At 42.6% G+C, this 24,283-nt stretch overlaps 1 protein-coding gene across 1 annotated transcript; it reads right to left on the bottom strand.

Moving 5' to 3' along the window:
• Window positions 1-14,057: 14,057 nt before the first annotated feature.
• Window positions 14,058-18,216, bottom strand: LOC125544658 (uncharacterized). The gene is made up of 6 exons (XM_048708405.2): window positions 17,979-18,216; window positions 17,768-17,856; window positions 17,393-17,485; window positions 15,415-17,283; window positions 14,986-15,169; window positions 14,058-14,889 (listed from the first exon to the last, which is right to left on the bottom strand). The coding sequence occupies exons 1-6, from the start codon at window positions 18,082-18,084 to the stop codon at window positions 14,285-14,287; spliced, it is 2,946 nt and encodes a 981-aa protein (XP_048564362.1). The 5' UTR covers window positions 18,085-18,216; the 3' UTR covers window positions 14,058-14,284.
• Between the last annotated feature and the right edge of the window lie 6,067 nt (window positions 18,217-24,283).

The following is a 24,283-nucleotide window of genomic DNA, read 5'->3' as shown; positions in this document are numbered from 1 at the left end:
TCTTCTGCTTCTATTCACAGTGTTGCTGTGCTGGCTTCTATACTCTCTCTCTCTCTCTCTCTCTCTTTCAGGATGCGCCTTTGCCAGATTAAGGATGGTCTTCTTCAACCTGCTGGTTTCTCACAGGAAAAGGAATCCTCTTCCATGTTGTGCATTTTGCAGAGTTTGCCAAGCTGAGGCCAGTTGACGTCTTAAGCTCTGCAGGATTAAATTTAGAGGCTTGTATTACACCTGCCTTTGGGTGCTTCAGTACACTTTCAAGTCATCTTTGTTTGGCACACTTGTTGTTTTAGGCTGTCTGTTGTCTGTCTTTCTGTTCTTCTGATCATGGTGTTCATCAGTTGGGGTTTCCCTCTCTGTCTTCCAGGATAGTTCCTCGGCTCATATAGCCTTAGACTCTGCTTCTCTTTCTTTCAATTTCTTGGCAGGTCTATGTAATGCTTGATGTACTCTGTCAATGAGCTGAATGAAATTGGCACCTGTTGGTGCCTTCTCTTGTTCAAAAAAAAAAGCACGCACAATTCCTCGCGTCCTACACTTAGTCTCCAGCCCTCCGATCTGACATATGCAGCTTTTTGAAGAAGACGAAGGGAGAATAGTAGTTCGTGTTTTTTTTACCTGAATCAGTACCTCTGCCTACCGGATCAACTTCCCCGGAAAGAGGTCAGGGGTAAGATTTGTTTTGCACACTATTGAAGAGTATCATGAAATTAGTCACGCACTGTCCAGCGTTTGTAGCAGCTTAGATTAGCAAACCAGTTTTATTCTGTAGCAAACTGATTTCCTCCCTTGCATGCTATGAGCAGTATACTCTGTAGAAAACTGATTTTTTTTCTTGTTCTTGCATGTTGTTCAAGAGGCTATTTGTCATTCATGATAAAAACACAACCAAATATCATGTGAAGGTATGCCTCCTCCTTGCGAAGCTGCTACCGAAAAAACCAAGTAATAATTTTAAAACTCTCCACATAAATCAGTCGGTTCAGATTCAACATGAAATTCAAATGGTGTTCATTTACGCAGGTACTCTTTAGCTAAAGGGGGGTCACTGACTTTACAGGTGATGAAACCGCCAACAAAGAGAGGTATGAACAAATAACAATACTCTTATTTGCCATGGAATTTCTCACTGATGAAATATCTACAGCCAAAAAGAGTTAGATCTTGAGGCTACATGACTTAATCTTCAGGTTGTTAAAAGGCATACACGAGTATGTGTGACATCTCATATCACATGCCAAAATTCCAAATATAGGATTCACCATCCTAACTTTTTATCCTTAAACAGCATTGTGGACAACAATGTGACGGCGAACAACTAAGAAGGACGGGAGGATAACAACAACAAATAAACGGCACTGTCAGTTTCATGTCCAAACGTAAGTATCCAAAAGTCATGAAATGAAAGTACCCAAAAGTTATAATTCTCTCTACTAGCCTGATTACACGAGGATAACCGTATCACAGTGCTCTTTTTTTTTTCTAAAGCATGCAGGACATAGTCAAGCACACATGCAAGCAGCAACGAACTACACTGCCTTCTATTTAAATTGTTATATTGTGGCTTAAATTGTAATCCAGTCAAGCTCGCATTAGTACTACTTCAGGATGATCCTATGTATGTACTTATGCAACTATATGTGTGTTGAACTACAGTGCCTTCTTTTAAATTAGTTATAGTGTGGCACCCAGTCGAACTTCCATTAGTAATTACCTGATGATCCTATGCATGCATGTAGTGAGATATGGATTCACCTTATGCAACTGTGAAAATCTGAGTTGTGAAGTATATATGGGCTGCTATCCACTGTATTGAGATGATTATGTAGATTTGTTGTCAATATATAATATTTTCCTACTACATTTGCAAATTGTACAAAAATAAATATTGGCCATGTCAAAATTTCCAATGAAATTGCTTCCAAAATCTTATATCCAATCAACAGAAGTTATCAACATATTACACTAAGCCTCAAGGCAAGGCAACATGAAAGTTAACCTCATCGGGATTGCAATAAAGGTTAATGAAAGTAAAAATGAAAGTTAACCTCTCACCGCATCATCAAATAAAGAAAAACTTAGCATCAGCATTAATCCAAGGGCTTATATATAACATGCAAGAAATATACACTTAGTAGAGAATTTACCATGTGCTTATCTGGATTGCAATAAAGGTTAATGACAGTAAAAGTGGAAGTTAACTTCTCTCTAGATCAACACATAAAGAAAATGTGTTTGCCCATCGTGTTCATAAAAATAACTCATTATTTCTAAAACCATTAATTCGAGATATACATCAGATGTGCACTTCTACTTATTCAATTTGGAAACGTCACATGACGAACAGAGTTTCACTTACTTCAAACAAAACATTCACATGCATGGTAATAGCAATCAATTTGTATAATGACAGTTGAGCTTATGATTATGAAACCCACCGAAGATCTTCTTGATGCGAGGTATAGCAGTAGAAAACCGAGAAAGACTCAACCTACAAGCCATCCACACCAACATCAATCAGTTGGCTGCACCTATCGAAGATCTTCTTGATGATGTCCTCGTATGACCGCAGCCTCGCTCTAGTAGAGCACGAACTTGAGTTGCAGATGGACAGCAAGGGAGCACGGGCTATTAAATCCTATAGATCATTCACCCATATCTTTTCCTAAATCTAGGAATTATGAGAAAAAGAGAAAATAAAAGCATGCACATCAGAGGCAACTAAACAAAAACATCGCCATGGTTCATTTAACATACAAAGCATTTCAAAAAAAAAATCATACGACGTGCAAGTAGGAGTATCAACATTTGGACATATATTTAACAACTAACACATAGTAAATTAACTGCCCCCGTCCACCTCCTTGTGCCTACTCCTGGTGCATCTTGGGGCTACCAAATTTGATGAAGAAAATTAACTGTAAAGAACAATGTCCCGGGCCTGCTCTCCCTAGTATTCCAACTCAGTTCTTCAAAATATATTTGGCCAAAATCTATGGAGCTCCTGGGCATGGTTTCTTTTGCTAGACATTTTTCACTTTTAACCTTTTATATATGTATACATGGTATATCACTGGACATAGCATAACGATATTCCCAACAGATATGTGTTGATGTGTTTAACTCTCTTCCTTCTATTGGCATAATGTGACGAAATTGCATTGTTCAGAAAAGTGATTCTTTCAGGGGATCTGCTTACTCCATATCTAAAACCCACATCAGTGTTCCTATGCATTGCATATCTGTTTTTTCTTATATCATTCAGTGATGTAAGTTTTGCAATTATATGTCAGTACATTCTTCGTTTTGAACCATGTACAGAAAAAATCCAACGCCTTGGATAGCTTAGAACTTTACTAAATCATTCACACTGTGGGGTGCCTTGTATCTGTGGGTGTACTTTCAATTGCTAAGGTCCTTCCTCAAAACAAAAAGGAGATAGTAGCAGCCATCGGTATTGAACATGGGAAGAACTATACAATAAACTAGCATTGCAACATGGACGAAGCAGAATATTACTATGAACCAATCACACAGATAAATTCAAAATTTCGTATGGGCCTGTCGGACACATACCAGTGCAGCGTGTGGAGGCGGCGCGACGGGCGCACCACGCGCATGAAGGGGCCGCAGATTGACGACGAAGGAAGGCGCTGATACGGGCTGGATTGCGGCGCCGCAGCGGGGGAGAGCGCCCGGGTAGGGAGGCACCTGCCACGACGTGGCTGCGGCAATGCGGCTCAAGACGGGCTCCCTGCTCCCAATCCTCCTCGACAGTGTCGTCTGCGTCTTCCTCCCCAAGGCCTTCCGTGTGGGCGGGATGGGTAAGGTCGGGGGTCGTCCTCATCAGCGCCGCCGACGCCTACGCGGCGCTCGCCTACTGCGCCGACCCTGGACGGATTTCCCCTTCGCCTGGCTCCTCCACCTCGTCGGCGACGGCCGGGCGCGGAGGAACGCGAGGCGGCGGCTAGGCGCGGAGGATGCATCAGGGCGGAGGCCATGGAGCGGCGGTGGAAGCGCGTCAGGAAGCTCTCCGACGAGTTCGACCGCATCGCCGCCGCGCAGCAGGAGGGAAGAAGGGAATCCGGTGAGAAGAAGCCTGCCTCTACAGAGGTTGGGGAGGAGGTGGACGGAATACGTGCGTGTGTGAGTTCCGGTTAAAGATCGTGGAGCGATCGTGGGCATGGAGCAGGCAGGATAAGTGGGCACGATTTTTTCTCTCATGGGCAGAGGAGTTCGGTTGACAGTAAAACATGCTTGGTGTTAAACATACGAGGGCTATGGATCATTGGATTACTCTTATTAAACGGTGCAAATAATTTGGTTCTCCGCTTTCTCATGCTTTTATACGGGTAGTAGATTAAAATATTAGACCCGATGGGTGCCCTGTTGGGTCGGGTGACCCGTCGGGTACGGGCGTGGGTCTCTTTCTCTACCCATGGGCAGGGTCGTGGGCAGACAATGCACCCGTATAATAATCGGGCGTGGGTCTGAGAAAGCTCGACCCGAGCAAACCCGACCGGACTGCCAGGTTGATTCACGCCCATCTAACATATTATTGGACATTTCTTTTTGTTCAATTTGAAGTTATCTTGCATGTTTCTACGAAAATTTTAGAACATAGAGAAATAGAATTGATATATCATTGAAGACTATTTGTAGTACTACATGATAGATGAGATGAAATATGAGAAACAGCTACCCGTATTCAACCACGACGAAACAAAAAAAATCTCTGAATCAGATGATAGAGCAAATTGCATGGCAAAGGGGAAACAAAGACCCAACTAAACAAGGGCGTATAGGTATTTCAGGAAATCCTAGCAATCATATTGCACCGGCATATTTGTCCAGATCCGAAATGCACCAACTATATGTCATGATATACATTATGCACCGTGAAAACAATACCCAGGGCCTAACTAAAATCAAGAGCTTGGATGGAGCTGAAAGGAAACGATTAAAATAGTTGAATCACAAATTATTTATTTCATATTGAATAATAGCATTCGTAGTGGGGAAAATAGTAAATTATACTAGGAGTCCGTAAACCTGAACCGTAAGTTCACTTTTGTCGATTAAGTTGAAAATTGAAGTGGAGTGGGTGAGGTTATCATTTGCAGGGTTTGTTGGTGTGGCAATGACGGTGGCTTCCCTTTGCAGTTTTGTGCTCAGGCTTCTTCTCCATCACGTTGGTGCATCCTCCTGTGCTAGCATGGGGCATGTAAAGCGTTTTTGGAGTTTGGGATCTTGGATCTTCCGACAGCGACAAATGTTTCTTGTGAATTTATCATGGAGAGAGGGCCATTTCAACTTGACTATTTTCATAGGAGTTCTGAAGGACTTCAGGGAAAAAAATTATCAATGAGATTCAGATATATATATTAAGATCACCAAAACAACCATAAAATGCTCTCATGGACTAATTATATATTATTTTTAGAGAGAGAATCGATCTCATTGAGGTTTATTCAAACTTGTATTTGTGTGTTGCATGTCTGTAATCCTATCCCACTTGAAAATTCAGTGGATTATCTATTGAGCCTAGTTGCATCGATCTTTCCATCTGATAATAACTATATGGCTTATGTAGTGGTCATGGTTGGTACTAAGGTTGACGACTAGAGACTCATTGAGTGATGACTTTTGTCTTGATGTGTGCAAATTTCGTAGTCTAGTTCACTACCCTGTACATAACTAGTTAGTTATTCTTATGTGTATTAGTTTGATATGATGCTGCCACTAAAAACTCCTATCAAAAAAAATCAGCTATCTGATTTGGGATGTGTGCATCCTGCCATGCAGTGGTCGGGCATGAACTCATTGCAGTTGTATAGTCTTAATGTGACGTTTCAGTCAGTTTCTTTTACTCAGAATAGCTACGCCCTCTCTGTCTGAATGCATCAATAGAGACACATGATCTGTGCAGCACGTAGATAATTTATCATAAAAGTTGTGATGTACCGAAAAGATTTTCTGCAGTACTCTTGTAAGGAGCGCACATTATGCTGACGAGTGTCATGCCAATGCTATTTAAGCGACCATCTAGCACTTGCTATGCTTCCATCACTAGCAATTCTACTCCCAGCAATAGACTCATGTCGTGAATGCCTTTTGGTATAGGAGACAATGGATCTAGCTACTCGGGTCATAAAGAACAAACACATATTGGTAGGCACGGTAGGTATCGGGCAATTGTTGATATTCACAGACTGGAAGATGAGTTTACGGTTATGTTAGCGCCCCTGTTGCTACTGCTACACTAGGTAGGGTATGGCGCTTGCCCTACCTTGTTTTCCGGCCAGAAATCCAACGTATATGGTATACGTATGCTACTGCTGTGAAATAAGTCGTAGGTCGCTGGAAAAAGTCGCTTCGAGAGGAGAACGGCAAAGGCCAAAGTATGGCGCTCGCGCTATATTGATTCCCTATCCGCACGCCTCTTATCTTGGCCTTGTAACTGAAACAAGTCATTGAACATTGTATGCACTTGTTACAAAATAACAAACAAGAATGAAATGAAACTAAATGATCAAAGGAAAACTGGATCACTTGTTACACCTACAAATAATGCACCAAACAAGGATAAAAAAATCAGAATGTTTGTGTTTTCCTCTTGGATAGTGTGCTCAACTGGATCATTACCGTCATGCTGTGAATGGGACCAAGGCAGCATCCGATCTCAGATTTAAATCCAAAATGAAGGAAAAACTATGGGAAATTTTATAATAGAGGCGTGAATAAAGGAGTTAATTAATGCAACAGCAGGGGAAGTATTCCACCAGCATACATAGAGTCCATATGTTTTACATGAAGCCATCTACCCCAAATCCTACATTGTAGTAACCCTAGAGTTTGCAGCAGGCTATGTACATTACTTGGTCAAATCCCCCAAATCGCAAGTAAGTAATTTGCTACCTCGCAAAAAAAAGTAAGTAATTTACAGCAGGCTATGTACATTACTTGGTCAAATATCTCAACCACTACAGGTCATAGCCCTAGAGTTTCAGTTGATATGCCACACGAGTTCGGCCACAAGCTCATCCAGAACGTCGTCACGCATCATTTCAGCAATGTCTGCTCCGAACATTTCAAGTTCAGGGTGATGGTCCACCGGCAATGGTTCAACACTGTCCAAATCAAATGGATGATAGCTCCTTCTCATGAGTAGTGCCGTTTGCCAGACATTCTCAGCTAACTTCCTCCAATCCATTTTAGGCCATGATTTCATCATGATTTTTGAACACAGGCTGCTGCCTGGAGCCGCGTCGCGGAGATCTGTCACGTTCTGAGTCCGCCTTGGGCCGGCACATTGATGAGTATGTAATCCATAAAAGTAGGGCGCCTATTATGCATCGAACACAGGACCTCCACGGGTTTTGAAATTGCTAATAGCCACCAGAACTATCACGATTTGTTGATACACATGTAGCCCGGTGCCTTATCACCTAGAAGCGATCGTACTGTAGGAGTTTTTTTTATTAGAAATACTATAGCAGATCAAAATTGGTACTGTACAACTGGGCCGGACATAACTTCTTTTGGAAACGCGGTTTTTTTCCAATTTCCGAGCCTTTTTATGAAAATTACTTTGATTTTCTGAATATTTTTAAAATTTTAAGAACACTTTTTCAGAATTTTAAACATTTTTCTGAAACTGCAGACATTTTTTAAAAGACGAATAATTTATCAAATTTATGAACATTTTCTTGAAAACATGAACAGTTTTTCAATTTCTGAACATTTTTAAAAAAATGTAAACACTTTTTCAACTTGGTGAGCCTTATTTTAAAACACAAATATTTTTTTCAAATTTAAGGATATTGTTTCAAATATACTAAGATTTTCTCAAGGCATTTATTGTTTTCTAGGGCCTAAGCATTTTTTCGTTGCAATTATTTTTGTTTTTCTTCTCTTTCTGTCAATTCATTTTTCTATTTTTGAACTTTATTATTCTTTGTGAAACTTGTTCAAAAAATTTAAAAGCTTGACAATTTTTTGAAATAAGAAAGAAGAAACATAACAGGAAAAGAAAATAAATAAATAAAAAGAAATTATGGAAAAAGGACCGGTTCACAAAGTGTTCCTAAAATCTTTTTAAAATTCCCAGCCCGTCCATTACTTAATGTGTCTAGCTTTACACCGTTCACCAAAGACATGCTGACTAAGTGGCGGTGGAAGCAGCTAATGTTTTAGGTGGTTGTGGGTTTGATTCACAGCTTGTGCTATCCTATTTCGCTATTTTTCATCGCATGCCCCACCGTAAACGGGCCGGCCCAACTGAGCTGCCAGGCATATACATTACATACAAAAGTAGATATAAATTATGAAAAGTCCATATTACCCTTTATATGTTTTGTGAGGGGGTTGTATCGAAGCCGGACTCGTAAAAGATTAATAATAAGAATATAATAAATCATATTAAGTACAGAAGAGTCTGATTTTGTTTTGGTATGCTTGCCTTGAATACCATCGTTTACGCTTTTGAAGATTCCAGAATAAGCAGTCTCTTCTCCAGAACTCTGTTGTGATGAAGCAGTTGGACTTGAGCATTCGCAACTTTCACAACTTACAGAATGTGCAGAATTTACTGTTTGGTGATCAATTTCAGCAATGTCGCCCTCCATTAATTGGCTTTTCACCTCCTGAAACCAAATGTTACAGTTTTGTTAATGAGAAGATAGTAGTAGCCTCAAAACTGAACATTTCATAACAGGGTTTAAAGTTCTTGACAAACTAACATTGACAACAGAAAAATGGCAAAAAAAAAATGTATGTATTGTGTATGAGCCGTCAGTGATTGAGATAGAAGGCCTGAATATTTTCTATTGTTTTGTTTCCTTGAGATAACATGGAGTCTCCAATTAGTAAGTAGATAATATTTTTAGCAACAGAGACTAGATCCCAGTTTATCTTGTATATGTATCCTGCACATATCTACAGGGTTCAAGCCGTCTCAGCTTTACGATATGCAAATTAATGCACGATATCTGAATGGCTTGTGTGGTTATACGGTCCAAGGTCAATCCCTTATAAGCAGAGCATAGCTCGTGTCAATACTATTTAAGTGACTAGCTAGCACTCGGCTCTACCTCAACCAATAGTAGTTCTATTCACTAACACTGGCCTCCATGACAAGCGTCTTTGTTTACGAGGGAGATAGCTACATAGGTGCAAAAACCCAGAGATGTTGATAGGCATGGAAGGCATCCGGAAATCCGAGATATCCTGAGAAAGCAAATTTTGTTTATGGCCACATTAGCGTTGCATTGGGAGAAGATGTCCACTCACAGGTGTCACAGGTGCGTGTTGATCCACAAGTAAATGTGGTGCGTTTTGTGCGTCCACCGTGTCTCGCACATAAAATAAAATATTAAATCTCACTGTAATTTGATTGAATCTTATATGAACGTACCTTCACTCTCCGGGTCACGTAAACGCTCACCGCATACATCGCGGCCTCAGCGATGCATGCTTTGTTGGAAGAGGAGTACCTGTGGCACCCATGTGTGGAGGCACCGGCCCTATTTTTCTTTGGCTTTTCGTTTTCAATCTTTCATATCTTTCAAAGCGGAAGTCCAAATTAACCTTCGTTTCATATTCATGTTTTTTTTGCGATGAGGGGTTTCGAATTGAATACGTTTTTGACGGGTTTTAAAATTTTCCTTAAGTTTTAGCTGCTGAAACTTGATACAAAGAACAGCAAAAAAACACATGTTTCATAACCTAAAGCTTAAATTTGGTGTGGCCTCGTGCTGAATCCATCGACTTTATGGATCATGAGACAATCCTGTGGCCGAGCACGCTAGAAAGGTGGGTGACGCTACGAATTTCCGATGCTTTGTTCCCTGTTTTAGACTAAAGGCATTCATCCCTACTTTTTATAGAAAACAAATCCAGGACACCAGCATGTCCAGAATAACGGGAATACAACCCTAGAACCGTAATACAGCCTAGGTGACACCCTACGGAAGCAAGGTCGAAAGCATGTGATGTTCATAAAGCAGATCCACCAGAAAGATTGAGAACATCAAGAAGTCCTATCATAAAGCAGTCCCAACATAGGACACCCCAGGGAGCACCTAAAACATACTCCTCTCTTTAATAAACGCATGTGGAAGATAAGATCAGTGACGCTGCTTCAGCATCTTCTTGCATCGCTTCACCGGTCTTAAAGAAAAAAAGCATCTCGGTTATGCGACCCTAGAGAACAGCCCCTTGCTGCAACAATGAAACAACATAGTGTACAGCCCGATGCCACTTTCCCCTGTTAGAGCCCATCTTGACACATTACTAGACTTCCACTTTTGTTTAAGAGTGAATTCCGGTTTGTACCCCTATTTTGACATTTCTTACACTAATTACCCCCATTTAACGGGATTTCATCTGTTTTACCCCATTTCGCAAAAGTATTGCCACAATTTACCCTGTTTAATTTTTTTTAGTGTTCTGACCGACGGGTCCCGATTGCCAGGTCTAGCTTTTCATGCCACGTCGGTGGGTTTTTCTGCACACAGAACCGCATCGCCTAGCTTCTCCCGACCAATCGGGCTCGATGGAGACGCATGCAACAAAGTTAATGAAGTACTCCCTCCGTTCCTAAATACTTGTCTTTCTAGGTATTTCAACAAGTGACTACATACGGAGCAAAATGAGTGAATCTACACTCTAAAATATGTCTACATACATCCGTATGTAGTAGTCATTTGAAATGTCTAGAAAGACAAGTATTTAGGAACGGAGGGAGTAGTATATTTACACAACTTTTTATCTGATCCACAAATTACCCATATTTAAGGTCATGTATGATAATACCAAAGAAAAACATACATGATTTCAGATTATATCAGTAACAATTTCTCCTATAATTTATTCAATAAGAACATGTCACCCTGATCAAGTACACTCATCTCATCACAATACTTCTCTGAACGGGAAACGAATAGACTAAGCCCATCTAATATGCATCCCAGACTGACAGAAAATATAGCCACAAATAACCTAACCACCGGAGGCAAGAAATAGAGGATACAGCCAAGGGGAGAAGATTCTCGTACAGGCTGCCACTCACTCCTACAATCGACATCAGCCACACCTTGATGTCTTGCCTGCCGCTCGTCGCCTACGTCGTCCTACCCCATCCTAACGATTGGAATGCGAGCGATGCATGTCATGAATAATGAAGGCCAGTGTGGTGCAGCCTGACCTGGGTGATTTGGCCATCGGGGCGCTGGCGAGCTGCTCTTGGTGCACTCATATCAAGCCTGACCGGTCTAGAGAAGCTCGGCAATGCGGTTCGACGTGCAGAAAAACTATAAGGAATAAAAAATAGACCGATGTGGCATCCCGGCTGGACCTACAATTGGGATCCATCGGTCAGAACACTCAAAAAAATTAAACTGGGTAAATTGTGGCAATACTTCTGCGAAATGGGTAAAGCGGATGAAATCCCGCTAAATGGGGTAATTAGTGTCAAAAATGGCAAAATAGGGGGTAAAAATGGAATTCACTCTTTGTTTAATTGGATGATGCCTCGCATGTTGCTGTGAGAATTTTAGAACATAGGGAAATATATTTGATACATCATAGAATACTATTTGTAGTAATACGCGATATCTGACATGAAATCTGAGAAACTGCTATTGGTGTTCAACCACAAAGAAACGAAAAATTGCAGTTCTGTGAATCAGATGATAGACCAATTTGCATAGCAAAAGGGGAAACAAAGAACCTACTAAACAAGAGTGTGTAGGCATTTCAGCAAATCCTAGCAATCATATTGCATCAGTAAATTTGTTCAAATCCGAATTGCGACAACTATATATCTTGATACACATTATGCACCGTAAAAACAAATACCCAAGGCCTAAATAAATCTAGAAATACTGACATTCAACTGTCCGGCCTTGGATGGAGCTGAAAGGAAACAATTAAAATAGTTGAATCGCAAAACTATATTTATTTCTTTTCATATCTATTGTCAATCTGAATAAGGTTCCCGCAAAAAAAATCTGAATAAGGTACAATTCTCATTTCATCTCTAACAAGAACCATGTAGTGCCATGTATCTTGTGCCAAAAATTCTTGCAAGGAGCAATTGATTGTGCATAACCAAATTTTACTGTTTCAACTAGAGTGGGCTGATGCAAGCACACAACATGACCACAGTTGTTGGTCCCTCCTTCCTCTGCATCCTCGGTACATGTAATCTAATAATAGCATTTGTAGTGGAAAAAGGAGAATATTACAATAGGAGTTTGTACACTTGCGCCATAGGTTCACTTTTGTCCATTAAGTTGAAAATTGAAGTGGAATGCGTGAGATTAGGGTTTGTAGGGTTTGTTGATGTGGCCCGTGGTAGTGGCTTCGCTTTGCAGTTTGGTGTTGCGGCCTCTTCTCCATCATGTTGGTGCATCCTCTGGTGCCGGCATGAGGCATCTAAGCTTTTTTTGGAGATTGGGATCTTGGATCTTCTGGCAGAGACAGATGTTTCTTGTGAATTTATCATGGAGGGGTGGCCATTTCGACTGAAATATTTTCATAAGAGTTCTAAAGTACTTTAACAGGAAAAAAAGTATCAATGATATTTGAATACATATATTTAGATCAGGAAAATAACCATAAAATGCTTTCTTGAACCAACTATGTACTATTTATAGAGAGAAAATGGATCTACTGAGGTTTATTCAAATTTTCATTTGTGTCTTGCATTTTGTTAATCCCCTCCCACTTCAAAATACAGTGGATTATCTAATGGGCCTAGTCACATCGGTATTTCCATTTGATAATAACTATATGGATTATGGGCTTATGTGGTGCTCATAGTTGGTACTAAGATTGACAAATAGACTCGTTGAGTGATTACTTTTGTCTTGATCGAGTTGGTTGGTGATGATCGCGATGTAGATGTGTGCAAATTTCATAGTCTAGTTTACTGCTATATACATAGACTGGTTAGTTATTCTTATGTGTATTAATTTGATACGATGCTTTGGGTCACTAAAAATTCCTTCTATTGAAAACAAAATCAGCTAAATGGTTTGGGATGTGTGCATCTTTCCATGCAGAGGTCCAGCATGAACTCATTGCAGTTGTATCGTCTTGATGCGAGGTTTATTGACTCAACTACTTTATCAAAAAGCTAGGCCCACTCGGTCTCCCTCTGCATCCGTAGAGATACATGATCTGTGACTGTACTGAACGTATATAATTTATCACTATAGTTGTATTGTACAGAAGATATTTTCTCCACTTGATGCAGTACTCTTATAAGGAACGCACGGTATACTAATGAGTGCCATGCCAATGCTATTTAAGCGACCATCTAACATTTGGCTCTGCTTCCATCGTTTGCAATTGTATTCACAGCACCAGACCCATGGTGAATGTCTTCTGGTATAGGAGCCGATGGATCTAGCTACACGGGTCATACAGCAACAAAGATATATTTGTAGGCATGGTAGGTATCGGGGAATTGGTGATATGCACAGAACAGAAGGTCAGTGTATGCTTATGTTTCTGCCCCTGTGCCTACTACTATGCATATGCACCCGAGACATCCACATTCTCACCATCGTTTGAACAATTCTGCGAAGGACTCGGTTATTAACATGAGTGTACCTTTTTATGTACATGTGTGCTCAGTTCATGAATGTTAGGATACTGTTGAGGGCAAGAAACAAGTTATGGCTAGCTTTGATAACTTGTGGTCATGGCGCTACTGTTCCAGCCTTAATCTGGGGCTACATTAGCTTAGAACCATAATAATGTGCCTTCTGTCAGTAAACAGCATTGGCTCAGATTTTGTTTTCACTTCTTATTTTGGCCTTGTAACTGAACTGAGTAACATTGTATTCAAATGACAAACAAGAATGAAATGAAACAAAAAGATCAAAGGAAAACTGGATCACTTGTTACACCTACAAATAATGCACCAAACAAGGATAAAAAATCAGAATGTTTGCGTTTTCCTCTTGGATAGTGTGCTCAACTGGATCATTACCGTCATGCTGTGAATGGGACCAAGGCAGCATCCAATCTCAGATTTAAATCCAAAATGAAGGAAAAACTATGGGAAATTTTGTAATGGAAGCATGAATAAAGGAGTTAATGCAACAGCAGGGGAAATTCCATGAGCATACATAGAGTCCATATGTTCTACATGAGGCCATCTCCCCCAAATCCTACATCGTAGTAACCCGACTCGCAAATAAGTAATTTGCAGCAGGCTATGTACATTACCTGGTCAAATATCTCAACCACTACAGGTCACAGCCTTAGGGTGTCAGTTGATATGCGACGCGAGTTCGGCCACAAGCTCTTCCAGAATGTCGTCACGTATCATTTCAGCAATGTCTGCTCCGAACATTTCAAGTTCAGGGTGATGGTCCAGGGGCAAAGGCTCGACACTGTCCAGATCAAATGGCTGATGGCTCCTTCGCATGAATACTGCCGTTCGCCAGACATTTTCAGCTAACTTTCTCCAATCCATTTGAGGCCAGGAGTTCATCATGATTTTTGAACATAGGCTGCTGCCGGGAGCCGTCATATCAGCTAAGATTGAGTTAACGAGATCGAAAAGAAGCTTCCTGTCTGATTTCGACCACAGGAGCAGCTTGCTGTACTTGTTTTCCAGCCATACGAACACATCTGAGCTGAACTGCCACTGCTCTGGGTAGACTGGAAAGCCACACGCAGTGCCAAGCATCTCCTGGACATAAGTGCAGTCCCTGTCCTCCTCATCCTTAAATATGGGTAGCTGCTCTTCCTTCACCTGGTAATCTGAAATGTCTGTATCGTCGCACTCATCGCTCGAGTATGCATCCGAATCATCTTCGCGTGTATCAACTTGGTCGCCCATCTTCAGCATCTTAAGTTGAGCTCTGAGTCCTGCATTTATGAGATGAAATGGGAATAAAAGATTACTGACAAGAATATAAATCATATTAAGTGCAGAAGAGTCAGACTTGATTTTGGTATGCTTGCCTTGAATACCATCATTGACACTTTTGAAGATTCCAGAATAAGTAGACTCTTCTCCAGAACTTTGTTGCGATGAAGCAGTTGGACTTGAGCATTCGCAGCTCTCAGCGCTTACAGAATAAGCAGACTTTACTGCTTGGTGATCAATTTCAGCAATGTCACTCTCCATTAGTTGGCTTTTCACCTCCTGAAACCAAATGTTACAGTTTTGATAATTAGATAGTAGTAGTCTCAAAACTGAACATTTCATAACAGAGCTTACAGTTCTGGACAAACTAACATTGACAACAGAATAATGTAGCAGATTACTTAATACTCCCTCTGTTCATTAATATAAGACGTTTTGGCAGTTTAATTTGAACTGCCAAAACATCTTATATGAATGAACAGAGGTAGTAATAAATAACAAAAAAATTGCAATGTATTGTGTACCTTCAATGTTATGATATCCTGATCATGAATTACTATGTCTTCTGCCTCTGGTAACGGTGTTGCTAGCTTTTGCTCTTTCCACCCTGCCTGACCTTTCAAATTTTGCACATCCTCATGTGGAATAGCCAAATCAATTGCTGTGTGATCCTCAGTACTGATAACATCACCTGGATGCTCATTATATGTGTTGCTTGTCCTGGGTAGATCAGAAGTGCAGATACTGTGTCTTGTTCTCTCTGAAGTTACATAAATCTCTTTCTCAGGTAGCATATTTTCCTTTCCTACATGAACGATAACTCGCCCATTCTGCTTGGCTTTTCTGATTGGTAACCTCTTCCTGAGAAGTCCATTCCCAGTATCATCAGTGGGTGTATTCAATATATCCTTCAGAATGGGCAAGTTAGGTGCAGAGCGCCTCCTGCCCGGTAATTTTGCAATAGTGGTAGATGAGGTTGGGAGAGACTTGGACCTGGGAAAATTCCTTGATATGCCACTTCTTGAATTATCGCCACGGTAAATCCCTGTCTTCCAACCATCTTTGCTGCTAATACCAAGAGGGCTGGCCGGCATCTCTTGCGCATTACTGGAATTGGTGTTTGAATCTGACAAACGCTTTTGGGTGGTTACTTTCGTTGCATCTCTAGCAGTGAGTTCAAGCATCTCACCTAATGTTCTTGTATCAGTAGGAACTGGATTTTCAGCTTTGGATTGGCAGGCCATTTGCCATCTTTCAGAGAGGTGCTTTCTGGCCTTTCTGCTCACCGATGATCCAGCAGAATGCGTGGATGAAGAAATTGACGAAGTCTCATCATGAGAAGTGGAAGCAGCCTTTTCCCTTTGACAGCCAACTCCAAGGTAGCACTCATTCTCAGATGGTTTCTTCCTGCTACCTCTTCTAGAGGTTTGTATTCTAAGCTTCTGTTCAGGTGTATCTCCTTCTGGCTCTGAAACTTGGACACTGCCATGTGCCATAGAATGTATGCCATCTTGCTTATGCGTACTATGGCGTGGCGGCTTCAACCATCGCGCACCAGTCCACTGACCAAACTGCGATGTTTCTTGGCTTGCTAAAACCGGTGTCGAACTTCTCCTCTGAGGGTCTGGTTTCAGAACAACAATTTGCGAGGGCCTCCGTGAACGCCTGCTCCCTTTTGGTGCCGAATGCTCCAGTGGCACATGTGAAGTTTCTTCGAGATGCACACTAGAAAGAGGACCCTCGGACTCACTGTCAACTTCCATTCTGCAAAGGTTGTCCTGCCCAAACGATTGCGCACCAGCACCATTGCTTCCATGGGGGTAGCACTGCGAACCACTGTAACCAAGGATGTGCCCTGGGAACCCTGACAAGGCAACACTGCTCTCCTGAAGGATTTCAAGGAAAACATCCTTCTTGGAGTACAGTATCTCAAGTGCCTCACCAAACTCCTTAGAATTCCTGTGGCCTTCGTCGGTGGAAAGGCGCTTTGCATCCAAGAACTTCTGCCTCACGAACTCCAGATCGGCATCGTTGCTTCTTGGGCGTGGCATCTCCTTGCCTGACTGCAACGCCTTGCGCGTCGCCATGTTCTCCATCTCGGTCACCTCGAAAACATCCTTCAGTTCCGGCAGCTCATCGCCGCTGCTCCGACATGGCCGATCCTCGCATGAAACCCGGGCCACTTCCTCAGCACGTCCGGATAACTTCAGCCGTGGGTTGCTCTGGATGTCACTCTGGCACCGGTCAAGAACCTTCTTGGACCTCGGCACGGTCTCGAGACCCATCAGCCTCGCAACGATGCTGGGCGCGCAGTGCGTGAACTCCACCTCTTCTGGCCCCTCTTTCGTCATGTGTGACTTTGCAGCAGCCATGTTCTGTTTGTTAGTGACTCCCTGTGAAACAGAGGAAAGACAGCACCACAGCTTCAGGAGGGTAGGAGATCATACAGCAATGAATTTTGTACAGAAAATGCACACTTGTGGAAACTCAGATTGGCCCTACCTCTCCATGCCAGTTCTCTTTGCCTCTATGCACTTCTGCCGGCGGCATCCCCTTCCTCGCCCTCTTGGACCCTCTCTTGAACTCAAATGTGAACTGGTTGAAACATTGGAAGCATCAGGACCCATGGTCAAACCATATCAGAAACAGTCAAACATGGAGCTTCATTCAAATCTATTATTAAAAAATGAAGCATGCTCACTTAATTATTTTAATATTTCGAAAATTCTGGACTAGAAATTTGAATCTGCATTTCGGAAGATACTAATGAATCTAGCAAAGACCAAGAGAGATCGACCGACTAACAGAATCTTAGCTACGAAATAAGAGCAGCAGCAGCTCAAAGGGGAGGAAAGGGGGGAGAGACGGGCCGCTTACGGAGGATTCCTCGACGGAAGACACCACCGGATCCTCCAGCACCGAGACGGCGACGCCCTTCGGCTCCAGACCTCCCGCCGTCGCTCGCGCTGCGCAGCCGCGAGAACAACCAAAAAGCGGATTTAAATCGGAGGAGAAAAAAAAACGGGAGCAGAACAGAGACCCTGGCCAACAAACAAACTAGCCGTGCGGATGAGGCGCCGGCGCTCACCTCGGCGCGGCGCGGGGCGGGGGTGCGGGCAGCGAGGGGGCCTCGCCGCCGACGACGCCGCCGCAGCTCCTCCTCCTCCTCGCGGTCCGGCGCCGCCGCGCAGCATCGCCTCGCTCGCTCGCAGCTTCTCCCTTTTCCGCTCTGGGACCTTTTTTTTTGACTGGGAAAAATCTTGTGATGTATACGCTCTGGGACCTTTTTGGGATGGGCTTCTCCTCTCTCTCTCTCTCGTTCAAGAAGAGGATTTGAACTGCGGCCGTCGCAGGGGCGGTGGGTCCCCCGCATAGGCATGGCCGGGCGGTGCGAGCAGAGCGGGTTGGAATGGTATACTACGTGGCGCCGTACCCGCACCGCGTCGCTGCGTGTGGGTCAGATGAGGAGCGGGGCCGGCGTGTCAGGGAGGGAGGAGGGTGCGAGTGTGGGGTGAGGCTGGGGAGCGGGGGGCGGTGGGCGTGGGGGTTCGGGTTTGAAAAGGCTGTGGGCACGAGGCGCGAAGGCCGAGGGCCCACACCCTGGTCTGGTCTCGCGCACAGTGATGAGCATGCGCAGCGCACTCCCAGCGAGGGAGCACCCGAGGCGAGGCTGCACAACACGCCACGCCGGTGCTTCCACGGCTCCGGATTTCTTTTCCTTTTTTTTCTGCCGCATCAAGGTGTGGGTATTGGTGAAAAACGACGAATTTGAATTTTTTTTGTTTTTTTGAAAACTTCATCACAAAATGAACCGGGTTTGTAAATATTTCAAAATATCATCCATTTTCACGACGCCCCGCTCGGGACGCCATGGTAGATAGAACGATGCCCGGGTCAAGGGGGCCATGCGGTCGGAGCTGACCCTGTAACATTGGACCGGCCTGCCAGACCAGGGCGCCATACGGTTTGCTTGAAGAAAACACTCGGCCCCGGCCAAGGTGTCCCAACCCAACCCATCTCTCTGTTATCGATCTGAACTCGCGAATGGCGGGTCCTCTTTCCCTTCGGACCATCAACATACTCTTCTCTGTTTTCCTTTTTTTTATTGGTTGAAATCTTCGTATTGGATTGATTTGGGTAAAACCCTAATTCATCCTCTTTTTTAGAAAAAAAATATTGGATATTTGTATGATAAAGTTAGGGATTTGGTAGGTATGGTATAGGATTTGTATGCTAGGGTTAGGGATCTGGTAGGTATAGTTGGTCTTATAGTTTTTAGGTTTGGGTAGGGTTTGTAGTAACTTTGGCATGGCTTTCCCCAAGCATGGCAAATATGTGCAAAGATTTGGTGTATGGATATTTGCAAATGTGTGTATATATCTGCAGTATGGATATTTGCGCGTATGTATTATTCGCACATTGATATGGATCAACGTGATGATCCTACGGTCTTTGCCCGATCTTTCACCGCAAGACAATTAGATAAGTTAATCTTTCAATCACGCGATAAACGCAACCTGAAGAAGTGGAACGAATCCAGCAAGCAACATGATGATGATCAACACGCCTCAAACCTCAGCTTGATAATTCTTTATGCACACAAGAACCTTCATGCAACTTTTTTCAATCTGGATATGCAGCGGCCCTGTTCCCGGAGGGATGCTTCACCCGAGACACAACTCAAAATCTAAACTCTCAAAAATTCTCCCCCTAAACCTTAGAAGTTGGGTCCTTTATATAGGAGACCAGAAATCAAGTCGGTTGGACAAGCCCAAACCGAAACACATAAATAAATATCCTAATTGGCCCATAACATGGCCTGGAATAAAATAAATATCTAAAAATGCAATCGGCCGAATTACCATGGTTCGATGACCCCCACGTCTCTAACTTGGTGGAGTCCTGAAGTTGGGCTTCACCTCCTTCTTCATGGGAGCAATAGGTGGTACTAGAATGCCCTCATCACAATTCACACATCTATGTATCCATTATGTGTGTACAAAATTTAGTGCATGGATATTTGCACATGCATGTATGTATGTATGTATGTATTTGTTTGCACTTGTATGGATATTACTCCTGCAATCTTTTTTTTGGGGGGGGGGGGGGATTGGTGAAAAACTACTCCCCCATCGAAAATAAGTGTCGTGGTTTTAGTTCAAATAAACCAGACACTTATTTCCAATCAGAGGGAGTACAAATTTAACCCTTTTTCGGAAAATATCAGACAAAATAAACCAGGTTTGAAAATATTTCAAAATATCACCCCTTTTCATGACGCCTGGCCCCGAGACGCCATGATACATAGCGCGACATGCTAGGGTCAAGGGCGCCATGCGGGACAGAGTTGATTGTGCCACGTCGGACCGGCCTGCACGGGATGACGCCCCAGACCCGGCCCTAGCCGAGGTGTCCCAAGCCGACCCATGTCTCTGTTTTTCCTACTTCCCCTTTGTTACTCTTCTCCCCCTCCCCTGGCCGCCCATGTCTCTCTCTTTCCCCCCAAATCTTGCGGATCTAAGATAAAAAAAATGGTGGGTCCTCTCCCCCTTTGAACCCTCAAGGTATTCTCCTTTGTTCCCTCTCTTTTTATTGGTTGAAATATCTGCATTGGGTCGATTCGGGCGAAACCCCTAGTTCATCTTTTTCTTAAATGGACATTTGTATGAGCAGCATCTTATGTCTGATCTTGGCCCTCTTCATTATTTTCTTGGGATTGAGGTTTCCTCCACCTCTAATGATTCTTTTATTTCCTAAGAAAAGTATATCCAGGATCTTGTTGCTCGTGCGGCTCTTAGTGATGAGCGCACTGTTGAGACTTCTATGGAGCTTAATATTCACCTCCATGCTTGCGATGGTGAGCCCTTGTCTGATTCGACTCATTATCGTCATCTTGTTGGGAGTCTTATCTATCTCGCTGTCATTTGTTCGGATATCTCTTATCATATCTATATCCTGGGTCAGTTTGTTTCTTCTCCCACTTCGGTTCACTATAGTCACCTTCTTCGTGTTCTACAGTATCTTCATGGCACGATCTCTCACCATCTCTTCTTTCCTTGTTCCAGCTCGTCACAGCCCCAGGCCTATTCGGATGCTACCTGGGCTAGTGATCCTTCAAATCGTCCTTCACTTTCTGCTTACTATGTCTTTCTTGGTGGTTCTCTCATTGCCTAGAAAGACGAAAAAACAGATTGTGGTTTCCCGTTCTAGTGCAAAGGCTGAGTTGCGAGCTATGACTCTTCTCACGGGCGGAGGTGACTTGGTTACATTGGTTACTCAAGGATTTTGGTGTTTCTGTTACAAACGCCTACTACGTACACTCTTGTCAGACAGTACAAGTGATATCAGTATTGCGCGGGACCCCATGAAGCATGAGCTTACCAAGCATATTGGTGTTGATACTTTCTTTGTGCACGCTGGTGTCCACCACCATGTTATTGCTCTTCGGTATATGCCTTCCAAGTTACAGTTGGCGGACTTCATCACGAAGGCCTAGACTAGAGCGCAACACAGATTTTACCTCTCCAAACTCAGTATTGTGGATCCACCGTGAGTTTGAGGAGGGGTTTAGAGTTATATTTATGATGCCTTGGTTTTCTGAATTTGGTCTTTGGCCTCCCTTCCGTACTTGTATATATGCTTGATTTGGCCTGTAGATAATACTAAGTTGATATTCCAAACACTTACAATTTGGCAAATAGTACTCCCCAGTTTCTCATCATGTGCACTTCACACTACGGATGAATGACAAGCATGATACCAGAAGCAAAAACATCAAAGTCCACGAACATGATAGAACATTGGCCAGTCCTCCAAATGAGTACAGAGGCACCCATGATGACAACAAAGTTTCTTAGGTTGAATTGTTGAAATGTATTGCTCATCTCTTTCCATCAGTTCGGACTGATGGATGAACTGGTTAGCTGCATTTACTTGCAACCAAGAGGTTCAGGGTTCAAAACCCAGTAAACCCAATAAATAATTGCGGCATGCCCCCGCTTCTATTTCCCATGTCATAAACTCCAAAGGAGAATAGATGGGAGGGGAGTGTTGGAGTATAATGTTCGAGCCTCTCTACAAGACAGAGCAACTACACGCAAGCCAAGAGAAACTATGCAACCTTATCATGCACCCGTTGCCGTTGAGAAAGGCACATGTTTAGAATCCGGAAAACATGTTGTTTGAATTCTTATAAATTGAGGGAGCCCATATCTATTTAGAGCCTATCTGATTCACACAATTTCTAAAATGCGGCAATAGTATCATGCCATCTTCCATACTACAAAACTGCATGAATGTTTGAATTGCATAGGAAAAATATAGAGAGAAGGCGATAGACAAGCCAAAGTTATGACAACCCTAATGGCAGACATTGCATTTGTTTATATGCGCTACAGGGAGAATGATCATGGAGAGAAGAGGGAGAAGCCAAAGTCGAATCAACAGTCATGAATTTAGACAAAGAAATGTACCATGTGCTTTTTTCCTTCCCGGGCTTAGCTCACCTCACCACCAGGTAGAGCTCAACATCACCATCTTTCCTCCAAGATATTGGATTGCAAGATATTACAAAGCTTTACTCTACAAGTGAAGCGGAAATGGTGGTGCCCTGGTGGCAGAGTCGTCTGGATGCAGGGCGGGTGGACCTGGCGGTGAGAGTCATGGTGGGAGTCAACGGAACACGCATCTTAGGAGAGTGTGTGTGTGTGTGTGTGTGCGTGTGTGTGTGTGGTGGGGCAGCCATGGCCATGCGGTGGCATGGGTGTTGGTGTTCAACGTAGCATGACGACCGAGGGGTGTGAGCGCCAGGGTACATAACTTGCACGGTGTTTTCCCTAGCTGACGGCGGCATCGTTCGCGGACATTGTTTCCTTCTAGAAGGCTATGTCACAGGTTGCTCCCTTCTCTTTGTGTTGCTCCAGGTGAAAACTTGATCCTCGAGATCGGGCAGTAGAGGCACTCTGGTGTCGTGTCTTTCTAGAAGGCACCGCCTTGAAACCCATTCTTTGTCGTTGCCCGGCTTCACCTCTTTGCGGTGGCTAGCTCATGGCTTAGGCCTCGGTCAGCTCTAGGCGGTTCCTATTGGCCCATCTATAGATTGCTTGGTGGTTGATTCGGTGGTGTTGCGGTGCTCCATCATCTTTTGTCTCTGCCTTGGGTGTGTGTTGTGTGTGTGGTGGGGTGTTCTTGGTGGATGCTTGTATATTTGGTTGTGGATTTGTATATAAAGTGGGACAAAAGCCTTTTTCAGTAACTGGTGGTGCCCAAGTTGAGGCAAGCAAAGCATGCTCATGGAAGCACCTCCGTGACTAACTAGTTTGTCTTCTACAGATGCGATATCCGGGGCTATCAAGATACTCGTGAGAGTCGCATATATGTGGGATTTCAGTTTAGGTGGCTATGTGCAAACCAACATGAGGCCCACACCAATGGAGAAACTATGACCAGTTAGATATTAACTATGTAAATATATAATATATTTCCGAAGGGGACATATGCACCCCCCACCTCCTAATGAACAATGATTTCTGTGTAAAAGGTTTTTGTATTGTTCATTCTTTGCTATGGTAAGTTTTACATAGGCATCTGCCATGTAAGATCTATTTTTTGTGTTTTCAATGGTATTTTTGTAAAAATAAGATGGCATCTTTCTCATATATCTTTTGTGTACTTTAAACACATGGCATTTGTGTCCACAAAAACATGGGTAAAGTTTTTTATATTTTTTTACATGTTTTTCTCTCAATTTGCTTTTCATGAGAAAAAATCCATGTGTGTCCCTCATTTCATACAAGTTTTTCCATGTTATTTTACATGGGAGTCCATTTACATGCTTTTTTGATATTAACTGTCCAGGGTTAACTTTTTTGGGTGCATTTTCCCATAGCATTTATTATTTAGGAGCATGGCATTTATATTAGTAAGAACATGACATTTCTATTATTAAGAGCATATCAAATTATTATTAAGTGCATGTCATTTTTATTACCAAGAGCATGGCTTTTTTATTATTAGGTGCATGGCATTTTTATTATTAACATCATGGTATTTTTACTTATGAAGAGCATGTCATTTTTTTCATTAAGATGATGACATGTTTTTTAGTAAGAGCATGTCAATTTTTTTATCTATAGCATGGGATGAAAAATAATGGCATGGCATTTATATATTATTGTATCTTGGCATTTTTATTTTTAATGTCATGGCATTTTTATTATCTTGATCATGGCAATTTTCCTTATATTTGAGCATGTCATTTTTGAATAATTCACGACTATGGCAATTTTCCCTTCTTTTTTATACATTATTATGCCAAATCTATAGATGCATGGTAGTTTGTATTTCTAAATCTTTTCTGAGCGCGCCATTTTTTTGCATTTTGAATTTGTATCT

This window comes from Triticum urartu, chromosome 1A (assembly GCF_056163025.1).
Source record: "Triticum urartu cultivar PI428250 chromosome 1A, HENAU_Tu73, whole genome shotgun sequence".
Lineage (NCBI taxonomy): Eukaryota > Viridiplantae > Streptophyta > Magnoliopsida > Poales > Poaceae > Triticum > Triticum urartu.
Note: the sequence above shows the minus strand (reverse complement) of the source record. Positions and strands in the feature narration are given on the sequence as shown.

Bases quoted from the DNA above. Each gene is read 5' to 3' on its own strand.
- LOC125544658 (XM_048708405.2), bottom strand. From the start codon at position 18,084: ATGCTGCGCGGCGGCGCCGGACCGCGAGGAGGAGGAGGAGCTGCGGCG. The intron at 17,486-17,767 runs GTAAGCGGCCCG...TGTTTCAACCAG, and splicing joins CTTCCGTCGAGGAATCCTCC to TTCACATTTGAGTTCAAGAG. The intron at 15,170-15,414 runs GTACACAATACA...ATTTGGTTTCAG, and splicing joins AGGATATCATAACATTGAAG to GAGGTGAAAAGCCAACTAAT.